This window comes from Uloborus diversus, chromosome 10 (assembly GCF_026930045.1).
Source record: "Uloborus diversus isolate 005 chromosome 10, Udiv.v.3.1, whole genome shotgun sequence".
In the NCBI taxonomy this organism is placed as follows: domain Eukaryota; kingdom Metazoa; phylum Arthropoda; class Arachnida; order Araneae; family Uloboridae; genus Uloborus; species Uloborus diversus.
Window position 1 is genome coordinate 35,997,784 of NC_072740.1, and position 12,548 is coordinate 36,010,331.

Genomic DNA, 12,548 nt, shown 5'->3' on the forward strand with positions numbered 1-12,548 from the left:
ACAGTTACACATTTTGAAGCAATTTTGGAATTGCCACATAAAATGCAGTTCATTATTCTGAAATAAACTATTACTCCAATAACACATCAAATGATTTAATTAAAAGAACCTAGATCAAGTAAGAAAATATTTTGCTTTTCTTTCAGTCAAATTAAATTTACAAATTCAGTGGAAAACATCAGGAACTGAAACAATTTCACTGCTTAAATATGTCTACAAGAAAGAAAACAATCAGCAACTGATCAGACATTGAACATAAGATATTTCTTTAAAAAAAATTAAACAGTAATGCAGTGTACAATTTATCTAATCAATATTTACATAAGGCAATATCTTAAAGCTTTCCCCAACTGATTTTTGCTCGGTACATTCTTGCCAGGGTCTCCATGTACCATCACAATCAAAGACACCAGTCACATATTCCCATGGCTTTGATAACCGATTTAAATCATCACTAGAAACAGATACAGGTCTCTTAGGCGACGGCATTTCATCTTCAATGTTGATTTCACTTACATTAATAGGGGGTAAAGCTGAAAGTATCCTGTTAATATCTTCATCAACAGGATCTGTATGAGAAATGCTGGTGCTATTACCGAAGTTTGTATTTATCACAGAAGATACATCTGGAACAGAATGTGACCCACAATCGCTTATTATAGAAACACTTGATTCATCAGTTGGGCTTTCATGATTGCTATCATGCCTAACAGATTGAGAAGCAATCAAAAATTTCTTCAATAATTCAGATTTTGTTCGAGACACTTCAGCATCAGAAGCATGAAGAGAATCAACTGATGATAAATTATCAGCAGACAATAGAGAACTAAAACCTTTTTTTGCTTGTAAATCAGCAATAAGTTGTTGAGTAGTTTTTACTTTTGGATGTTTGGAGCCTGATGGCAAGGAAGCTATCATTTCGTTTAAACGACTTTCTTGAAGCTCAATTTTGTCTAAGCTCCTCTTCCTCTTAGGAGTTTTTGAATTGGAGGTCTTTGAAATGATTTGAACATCTGTATCAACAGAATCAGAATTCATGAAATTATCATTAGTTAATGCATTACTGTCACTAATTAAAATAACTTCATCAATGTCACTTGTACCATTACCAATTTTTGAATTAGAATTACTATTGTCAAGTTCTTTAAGCGAGAGAGAAGTGCAATTACTAAAAGTATTCTCTTTTCGTAATCGCTTATTGGCTACATTTGTTTTTGCTATGTCCAAGGTGGAATGCGTTGCAGAACATGCAATTGTAGGCGTTGCAGGTTGAGAACATAAATTTACAATAGTTATTGATGGACTGCTAGAACTAGAATTTGTTTTATGTCCAGGACTGAGATTAGGACTATCAATCCTTTGTGTCGAAGGCAATATTATTGTACCACTGTATGTATTATTGTATTCAATACTACTAATTTCCTTAACTGAAGCAAAAGATGGACTAACAGGTTGAAACATATGACTTGAAGTCACATTTTTACTTTGATTACTACTATTAAGTAAGCTTTTATTAATAGAATTAACTTTCTCTCCTCTCTCTTTTGTTGCACTATTACAAGAAACAAACTTAACCGGTGCATAGTTAGATGGCATAGATGGTAAGCTTGATCCCTGATGTACAGAAGAATTTAATAATGGGCTGTTCGAGGCACTAGAGAAATAGGGACTAGAAGATCGTTCACCCCCCATCATTGAAGGACTTAAAGTTTTATATCGTGGAGTTCCAGGCACTGAAATACATGTGTGTGTGTTTTTTGATGTCCTATTTCCTGGTCCAGGTCCTGGCCCAAAACCTGGACCAGGACCTGGACCTAAAACAGGTATGTTGCCAGGTGATGGCCTAATATTGATTACTATTTCTTCACCATTTATTCTTTGAGGCGTCTGTGGTAATAGTTTTCTCCAACTTTTAACAAGATCTTTAGCTCTGCGTGCAAGTTGTTCATTTGTTGTCCTTTTCCTTAGCTCATTTATATATCGTCCAATTCTTGTTTTCTAAATAAATAAAAAACATTAAAGAATCACATTCACTCTTAATACTTCATGCAGAAAAATCTAATACAGCATTCTTAAGAAACTGATGCAAAAAAAGTAAAATAAATGAGTTTTGTTACAAAATAACCAAAACCTTTACAATTTTTTAAAAACTGAAGTTCAATTTTAGGAATATTACCAAATAAATAGATATTACCATAATAAAAGATGAAAAGAGGTAAATGTAAAAGAATTTGTTGATTTTGATCTAAATATATTTTACACTAAAAGCATGAAAAAAAAATTTTTTTTGTAAGTCTCTCACATAAAGCAAAGTTATAAAGTTAATTGATTTCTTTATAATAGGGTTTATACATTCTTTATTTCAAATACTAGAATAAATAAGGAGGCCATTTTTATTTAAAAAAAAAAAAAAAAAGAGCTTGCAAGCCACGCTTTGGCATAATTCAAAACATTGGCAATTATAATTCCGTAATTGTGTCATAAATATTTAAAACATTGAAGCTCTTTTGAATTTTTGAATATTGCAGCAGAGCTTACAATTAACAGGGGTCAACTGGTTCAGGAAAACAAAAACATTCATCAGATTAGCAGAATATAAATTTTAGTGGTCCACTGGATTAGTAGAGTAAATCGTTTTCCAGCGTTCCATTCAAAAATCATAAGCATCGTAATATTTTGAAACTCTGCACCGTTATTTAGAATGTGTCAGTCATCTTTGCAAGAAAACATATGTTAGGATATGAATTTCAAATGACAACACTGTTTTAGCTCTTATTGCTTTGAGGGGGGGGGGGGAATAACAGGGATTAGATTTTGTCAGCTGAGTTCCCCCCACTGGCAGAGCCGAATTAAGCACCAAGCTGCTAATAGGTAGATTTAAAATCTGCCCCCCCCCCCCAAAAAAAAGAAGCAAAATTTCCATGATTAAAAAAAAAGCAAAAAACATTCCCCAAATTTAAACAGTCAAGCTTATGAAGAAATGATGGTGTTTTACATTCAGGAGTCCTTGGTGGGAGGTTAGTTTGACCTCTCAAAAAATTCCTTACTTGGAAAATGTGGAGACAATGTTGCAACATTGAGGTTCTTTTTCCTGTTTTTGAATTTTTTAAATTGTTTTTTAATAATGCCTAACGTTCCTTCTGACTAGGCATTATGTATGTATGATGTTCGTGCACGCTTGTATTTTATCATTCGGTAAACTGGGGACTTCATTCGGAAAACTGAGAATTCTTTTCATCTACGAATCAACTGTTTGAATGATTTCCTCTGTATATTACGTTCCCTCACTTGAGTTTCTTTCCACTCCTCACTGCTTGATGGTCACTTGTAAATTCTTACTGAATTATATTACAAAAAGCCCAAAGATTCTGCTTTTAAAAACTGCTCATTTTGAAAATATGTATCACATTTTAAAAACTTTTTTAAGACTCCTTTTTTGTTCTTTGGTTTTTAATTTAACATACTTTCTTCATTAAAAATCATTTAGCCTCTTTAGCTTGCCACTCATTTTAATTTACCGCCAAGACTTAATATTAACAAAAAAAGTTTTTAAATATTATAATGCTCAAGAAAAAGTACATGTCAATCACTGAAGAAACCACTACTGAATAAACTTTAGTATGGCACTAAAAATGTTAGTCTTGTCTAAAAAATCCAATCTTGTTCAGGGTTCATACTCAACTTTGAAAATCAAAAGTAAGGAGTTTTTAAGGAGTTTTGCAGGAGTTCCTATTTTTTAAAACGTATTTCAGAAAAAACATGTACAACTCTAGTGTTTATTTTTGCTTTCATACAAAAAATTGAATGCAAAAACATACTAAATTTATAGTAAAATATGCATTTACTGCTTCTTAAGACTTAAGCTGTCTCGGAATAAAATTCAAATACGAAAGGAGGGGGGGGGGGGGTGTAACCATTGAAATATGTTTTATTTTGAAAATGAATAAAAGTATTGATTAAAAATTAGTATTGTCTCAAAAACAAAACACGTAAAAATAATTTCTAATCAAAAAAAAAAAAAAAAGACTTTAAAAAATAAACTAATTGCTAAAATAAGAACTAAAATAAGCCAACTGAAAGTAGTAGAGGCCAAAATATTTTCCAACTATCAAAATAATTCAAATATTTACAGGATACAAAAGGACAAACTTGAAACACAACAAACAATTTTCAACGAAGCTTCTGTTTGATTTTGGCGTAGAAACATAAGGTTACTAATAAGAGATTAAAATACAGAACATTCAATTCAAACATTAGGGATCCTTAAGAAAAAATTGTACAAATTATTTTAATCTTCAAAATTGATAAAAATTTTGTAGACCATTTTAAAACTTTTGTGTGACCCTTAGCTGATAAACATAGAAAACTGACTAATTTCAAGAATTTTTCTTTAAAAAAGTATGGAAATTATAATTCTAGGAAATAATGGTACTACTGTTTAGCTATTAAGTTTCTGTTTCATCCATTGTGTAAAATATGTTATGTTTATTCATGTTTTGTAATTAATATCTACAAATCTTTTAAAATTAAAAAAAAAACAGATTTAAATTTAAAAAAGCCTGATTTTTTAATTTTTTTAATTTAAAAAATCAAACTTTACCAATTACAAATGCTATGTGTGTATTAAAACACTTAAAGAAGTTGAAACAAAAAATACGTACTTAACTTGCTAACAGTCGACACTCTAAAAGAGCATGAATTTCATTACAAACTTTTCAATTTAATGATTTTAATAAAAATACAAATGAACTTAATTTCCTTGCCTCTTCACAAGGAATTGTAAGCATCATAAATGCAAAAAATCTTATACCCATGGCGGATGTAAAGAGATTGTGATTTTCAAAGTAAACGAGTTAAAAGTATAAAGAACAGCAAAAATAATTTATTCAAGTAAATTATTTTAGAATTGCATTTTAGAGCTCTACAATAAACGTATTTTTGACAACAATCGACATAATTGAAGCAAAAATCAAATTGCACAAGCTATTTAGATTTTTAACTCTCATAAAGGACACAGAATTTATCTTGAAAATTTAAACTTTGTGATTTTTATAGGAATAAAAAGAAATTTCAATTATTTGCCCTCCAAAAAAGCATACTAAGCATCAAAAATCAGAAAAATTTTATTCTCATGTCGGATGCAAAGAGATTGCTTTAATCAAAATGAAAGCATCAAAAGCCTAAAAACGGCAAATAAAAAAAATTATTAAAGCAAAAAAAACTTTAGAATGGTAATTTAACAAGTCTACAAGATGTTATATTATTAATAATTATCGACATAATCGTCAGAAATTTGGAAAAAAATTTCGGATGAGGGGAAGAAAATAGTCTAACGAAAAAATCGGATTTTGGGTATTAACAGACAAAAAAATAGCGGAATTCCGGTAAAATTCGGTATAACATAATCACTCGTATCGCACTGGCCATAGAAGAAAATCTATAAAGTCATGTAGAATAAAAAATAAGGAGTTTGTAAGGAGATAATAGCAAAATTCAGGAGTTCTAAGGGCCTTTATTTTTTTTCTCTTAAAAAGCAGGAGTTTATAAGGAGTGTGCGTACGAACCCTGTTGTTGAGGCTTCTGGTCAAAGGCAATGATACTTGCTTTTAATCAATCGATGCCGCTTTTCGTCTTCAGACTTCTTGTTTTACACACATCTATATTACCATGCTTGAAAAATATTTCATTTTCATAGAATGTTTGAAAATAAATCTCAGTCTTCCTGACCAAGCATTTTGGGATGCTGGGCAGATGTTACAGTTAGATGGTCAGCATAACGTGGAACCTGCAGGGTTCAGTTCCCACGCATGCTTGGTACTCATTTTATCTACCTACTGAAGGGATGAACGGCCGAGTTGACCATGCCCGACCCGGTGATAGAACCCAGAACTATAGTGTGGAAGTGCAAAACGTTACCACTGAACCACTGGGCTTCAGTTGTATGTTTTTAATGAAAACAAAAACAGAATATTTAGCGTATTTATAGTTTTGTTATTGCAATCATGATTTAAAATTTTATTTAAGTAAATTCAACTCCAAAAATTTGATATGGATAAACCAGAGATCCGGAGAAACGAGCTAGATAAACAAGGTTCAACTGAAAAAAATACAATAGAAACGGTAATATTACTTAAAGTCAAATCTTCTGGGAATTTGTATCCCCTTGCTACCTCTCTCGTTTTGACCATTAAACAGAAATGAATTATTTGACACACCTTAACCCAGCAATGGAATTCAACCTTTATTGGCTGGTACAGTAAACATAAGTACTGATTTTTAAAATATCCTACCCTCCATTCAGAGTACTAGTTCATAAATTTATTTTGGTACTGACTATTTAAAACACACAAATCACTCACAAAACTGAAATCATGTGTGCTATTAAACTAGACACAAATAAAACTTCAATGAAATAAGAGAAAAAAAAACTACTGTTCTGATAAATAAATAGCAATCTTTTATGAATGTGCCTGTAAAAAATTAAAATGTAATTAAAAGTGATGACAATAATACATAATAATAAATAAAAATATGCATACACGTGTTTTAGAGGTCACAAATGCATGTTTTTTAATGCAAAAGATGTGTGTACTTCTGGTTGAAAATCCATCTGGGAAAAAGATGTTTAAATAAACTTTGGCATCTATACTTTTTCTTTTCTTTTTCTTTTTTTGCTCTAGTATTTTGATTATGACAACTAACACCAAATTTGATGAAATCTCCAGCCTTTTTTCATTTAAACAGAGGTTTTTGGTTACATGAAAAGCATAGATGCATTTTTTTTATTGCTCCTAGTGCTTCAAACATATATTTTTAAATTATTGTTCTAATAAACTTTTTGTTGCTTATTCTGGAAAATGTTTTAATTGACTTAAGAAATTTTTTTTACTGTATTTCTTATTCGTTTTTTTTTTTATTCTTTTAAATCTAATATTTTGTTAATGACAAATATCGGCAAAATTAGTGAAAGATAGTACCAACTAAAAAACAGTTAAGAGGCATACGAAATTTTGTTCCCTCTCCTTTTTCTCCCATTCAAAACATATCTAGTCTTTCATACTTGGAAAAAATGCGCCCCCCCCCCATCAATGTCACTTTTAAGTAATGTGTTCTGAATTGTCTCAGCAGCTTGCATTATAATTATGACGGAAAATAACGTCGAACGAAAAAAAAATGTATCAGTACTCAATCTTAAGTGAATAAAATTTTATCTATTTGAACTGATCTTTAAGTAACTTTATTGAACTTTTTTACAACTTAAAACACACCTTTTGGTGCAAAAAGCTCTTCAAATGATTCACATTCAAAATAATGTTTGTTTTGCATTTTTAGACTACAGAACAAAAAGAACGCTAGTGTAAAATAACCAAAAATACATGAAGTCTTGCATTTTCGTTTGCAAAAATAGTTTACTTGCACTATTTGTCGCATGAATAATTTAAAAGGGCCAGTATTTGCTTTTGATTAATAAATGTGGCTGGATCTACGGTACTGTGTACAATCGGCATCAGCAACCGTATGGTCGTTTTGAATGAAGAGTGGAATAAAATGGCCGAAGCTTTGGCCTCTCTCTAACCCCAAGCAAAGGAGAAACTATGGGGGATCTCCTTTGACTCGTGGACAAAAAGCCGACAGAAAATGGAGACACCACAAGCCGAGCAAAGAGCTTCCTCCACATTCTCGCTGTGGGTCAAATGCGATAAAATCGTAAATGCAGCAACAAAAAAAATCTAATTTGGGGAATTTATTGGCAAACAGAAAATTCTCCGAAATTTTGATAGAAAAAATAATAATTCCCTTCAGCGGTCAATGTAGATAGAAATTAGGTTCGTTTATGGATCCTTCACAAAATTCGAACCCTAAAAACCGACCCCCTAAAAATGAACCTTTCACAAAACTTGCAGACTTAGCGGTCACTGAAAGTCATTTTATCCTCTGACCATCTAGCTACTCCAAGCGGAACGAGTTGAGTGCCCGTGCATTAGCATTGGAGGAAGGGTGATGTTTTGACTTGCGCCTCTCGCTGATTGGAGGGATTTCAAGTGTGCAGCACACACACACACATGCATGTTGGTAGTTTTTGTTTTATACCTCAGGCAGCATGGCTACCAAGTAGATATTGTTGGCGGACTTGTTGCCTTGTTGAATGGCGTGTTTCATTGTGTTCGACATCTGGAAACATCAGACTAGGAATACAGCCTTTACTTTATTGAAAGCTTTTATTTCTACTCTCAGATTTATTAAAGAATGATAAATATCACTTTAAGTTGTTTTTAGCCATTTCTTCCATTTTACTGTACTAGTCTGAATAATCATGTTTCTTGGCAATTTTATAACTTTCGAACAAAAAGCGCATGAGAAGTGAGTGAAATCAGATACTGTTGCTCGATTAAATCCTTTCTTCTTTCCTAACATGCTTGAAGTATCATTTATTATTATTTTTCTTAAAGGAAAAGGACTTTAGTTTTTTTGAAAAATTACATATGATTTGTCGGAAAACGGTACTTAATTTCATTTTTTTCTTCACAAAACTCCTAAAGGACCCCGACTTAAATTCCTGGATTGATCCCTGCCCTGATTGAGGATAACCTCAAAAGATTGTCAAAAATTAAGCTATACTTTATTCTGTGATTCAATATTTCTTCAGACAAAAATACATTAAAATCAGTTAGTCTGTGGCTAAGACTTTTGAAATTAGGCTCACACTTTTAAAATTTGGCTAATTTACTGGCTAACAATTCGAAATCCTTAGCGCAGCTCCTGAGCTAGCATGTGCTGTTAATTTTTACATTCACGGAAATCCAATAAATCGCAGACACTTGACTAACAAACCCTATTCTGACGTCAGAGAGATAGAGAGTTAGAGAAATAAAAAAGTAATGCAAGAGAGCAATCTTTTGAATGGAACATGGATACGCCATCTGATGGTAAATATTTCAGTTCCAAAAAGACAACATAAATGTGTGGTGATTGTCCTGTTGCGTAGGATTCACTGCAAAGCAAGGATGCATGGTTTGGCTCTGAAGGGCATCCGGTGTTGACTCATATTTGGGTTGTTTGCCCCGAACGAGTTAAACAAAATCTGATACTTCATATTATTTGATAAAATCTTGAAAGATTGAGCGATCAACTTTGATTGATACTTATCAACAAAAGTTTTACTACTTATATTCTTCCGAGAATAGTTAATTACCAATAATTCCATAAGGACTGCATCAAGTTGAAAAAAATAATGTCTTGTTAAAGACGATGAAAATAAATACATTTAGGCCAGAATGTTAAAATGACTTCCAACTTTAATAATAATTAAAATATTTACACTGTGCAAAAGGATCCGGGTTCACCCATTAGGAAGGAAAAAATTCAATCACTTTTCAAGGACAAAAATTATTTTTCAAGGCAATATGTTAAATTTGTACTAAAAATTTTGTATGCAGATTTCATTTAATGCAAATATATAAATAATAGGCAATAATGTAGAAGAGTAAAGGAAAACAAAATAGAATTTTCTACAACAAGAGACACTTTGATAAAAGATCTAAAATGTTGAAAGTTTTTTTGAAAATGTGTGAAAAGCTTGGTCACAAAGATGAGCAGATCCCATGAGGTTTATTTTTGCAATCTTCACATTCACAAAGTAGTATATTTCCTAGAATCAGTAAGCTAATACTTAAATTTGTCCTTAAGTAAATTTAAAAATTAGTAAGAAAAAAAAACATTTTATGAAAGTCCCTAGTCCAGTCTCCACACCTCAAAATTTGCAAAAGCTGCTTAAGGAGTGATAAATACTCTGGATGTAAATCTGAGCCTGTTTTTACAGAATAACTTGATATAGTCAATAAATGTGCAAGTTCAGATTCATAGAGCTACATTTCCAAATGTGAAAAGATTCACAAGATGACATACATTTTGACAAAAGTAGTTATATTTTGGGAAAAAATGGGTTATTGTTGAAATTAAGAAATTAAATTTAGAAAGGCTATAATATTCAGGTGTGATTGTGAGTTCATGAAAAATCACCTGAAAGTTTCAAAGAGCACATCGAAGGGGGGGGGGATTTTTAAAATTAAGACCCCTTTTACTTAAATGCAGCCTGCGCCATGAGTCCCCCTTGGTAGACAACCCTGCATACTTGAATTAAATCTCTCTTTCTTTGCAGGGGAGGGGGCAACAAAAACTATGCTCAATTATCAGTAAAAGCCAAGGAGGAGGGGAGCAATTGACCCCTCATAATGAGTCACCTGAGGGTGGGAACAGTGGCGTAGCTAAGGGGGGGCGGAGGGGGCGGTCCGGCCCGGGCGGCACTTTTCTAGGGGCGGCAAATTGGCCCTTTTGATGTGGAAAATTTAAATGTATTTTCCAAATAAGGAAATTATGGTTTTAATCTATTACTGCATGCAAGAAAATCTGTTCTTAAAGCACTCAAATGGACAAAATAACTTTTCTGGGGCATAATGGACAGTTTAAGTATTCCTCTAATTTTCAATTATTCCAAGAAAGTGACACCACAAACGTTGAAAAGAGCGGCTCAAGTCATTTCAAACCAAACTTTCCCAGAAAATTAATGCGTGTTTCAACACTCAAATTTATGATTGGAAGCTCGATAATAATAAGAAATTCTATACCGAACTTGAGCCGCTTTTTTCTTTGTTTGAGGTGTTATTTTATTGGAATAATTGAAAACTAAAGTAATACTTAAATATTCCATTCTGATCCAGAAAAGTTATTTTCTCTTTTTCAGTGCATTATGAAAAGTACATAGTAATTGTTTTAAAATCTGTTATTTAGACTGTAGACGTTAACTTCCGGAAGACGAAAACAATGAACTTTTCCAATTTTTGTTTTAAGAAAAAGCTAATACAGGATTTTAGTTTAGAGTTTCTTGAAAGCCTGCTCGTGAAACAAAAATTTCCTTTTTTTTAACTTCAGGAAAATGGTGACAAGAGTAAGAAAAAGAGGGGGAGGTGTAAAATGTTACACGAAACAATTTATTGCTCATCACACTTCATATGTTTCAGGGTTTGCTTTGATTTCCCACTCTTTACAAGAGTTCTCTTCTTTAAACGAAGTTTAAAGGATTTCCATTTCCTCGCTTTTGAGAGTAGATAATCTATCCGACAATTTTAGATCACATGTTAATCTGTTCCTTATGGAAGGTAAGCGAATTTCATTTTTCAACATTTGGGTTGGACCCTCAACTTATCCAAATATAGTCTAAAATGCGTTTTAAAGTATTCAGTTTCAAATAATTCCGGTTGGGAACATGTCCCACCCCTAATCTGTAGTCGAACAGTGCGAAAATGTTTTTAGGTAGGGGAGCGCTTTAATATTGTAACGGATTCGGTGCGACTTCCACTTTCTTGAAATGAAAACACAGTTCTTGACAAAAACACAGGAAATTTATTTACACTATGTACAGGAAAGATCTTCAACAACTGCTAAATTATTCATCAGCAATTAAGCAATTATCACACAACACCGTAAACTCAACGTTTACACACGTATTTACTTCCAAATACGAAAACAACACAGCGAACTGCCTCGCAATAAACAGAGCAAAAATGCACTCAGTTCGAAATCTCCATCGAAACTAACTGTTTATCCATCGCTAACGGCTTAAATACACCGAAAAGAATTTTCCACAACATTCTTACCTCTTCGCGAAATGCGTAGACCGTTATCAATGAAAAGAAAGAAAATAGGGGTCGTATACTTTAGCCGAATGAAAAAAAGGGGCTGTATATTCATTACGGGAAACTATTTACAGGTTACGTTCCTACAATAATTACTATTTACAGGATTTGTAACATTGCCCCCTTCCTAAGGACTGCACGTCCCGGGCAGTACAATCCCCAGAAAGGGTGCCAAACTTCTATCACAAGTTTACAAATATACACATTAATTAATAACTAACAGATACAGAAAACACAATAATAACAAGAAATATTACTAAACATTAAAAGCAAAAATTATCTACAACTTTTATGTTATCAACCATGGTTGTTTACGTAATATTCATGAACTATGGCCATAGTATGGGGCTAAACGATCATAATGTACAACCCTAGGTTTTGCATTAGGTGATTTTTGGATCCTCACTACGACGTCATTTAGTCGGTTCACGACTTTGTAGGGTCCATCCCAATGCGACTGCAATTTGGGTGAAAGACCTTTCCGTCGGATGGGATTCCATAACCAAACCTTGTCGCCTTCGTTGAATTCATGTCCAGTAGACCTTGTGTCGTATCGGGTCTTCATCTTCTCCGCCGCGATGTTGATTCGCTCTCGTGCGAAGTTATGAACGTCTTCCAACCGGGCCTGGAGATCCTGAATGTACTCCTCAGGCGATGAAGGCGCATCCGGAGGACGACCGAAGACGAGATCACAAGGTAGCCGAAGCTCTCATCCGAAGAGCATCTGAGATGGGGCAAATCCGGTAGTCTCGTGGACAGCACTGCGGTAGGCCAGCAGGAACAAAGGTAGCTTCTTGTCCCAATCCTGTTGATTTCTGGATACCATAAGCGAGAGATTATTTAGGATTGTGCGGT

At 33.1% G+C, this 12,548-nt stretch overlaps 1 protein-coding gene across 1 annotated transcript in view; it reads right to left on the reverse strand.

Moving 5' to 3' along the window:
* Positions 1 to 306: 306 nt before the first annotated feature.
* Positions 307 to 12,548, reverse strand: part of LOC129231652 (mediator of RNA polymerase II transcription subunit 26-like) — a 45,180-nt gene continuing 32,938 nt past the window's right edge. The window contains exon 3 of the mRNA XM_054866016.1: positions 307 to 1,998. Within this exon, the coding sequence (XP_054721991.1) occupies positions 307 to 1,998 (1,692 nt within the window). The remainder of the gene's footprint in view (positions 1,999 to 12,548) is intronic.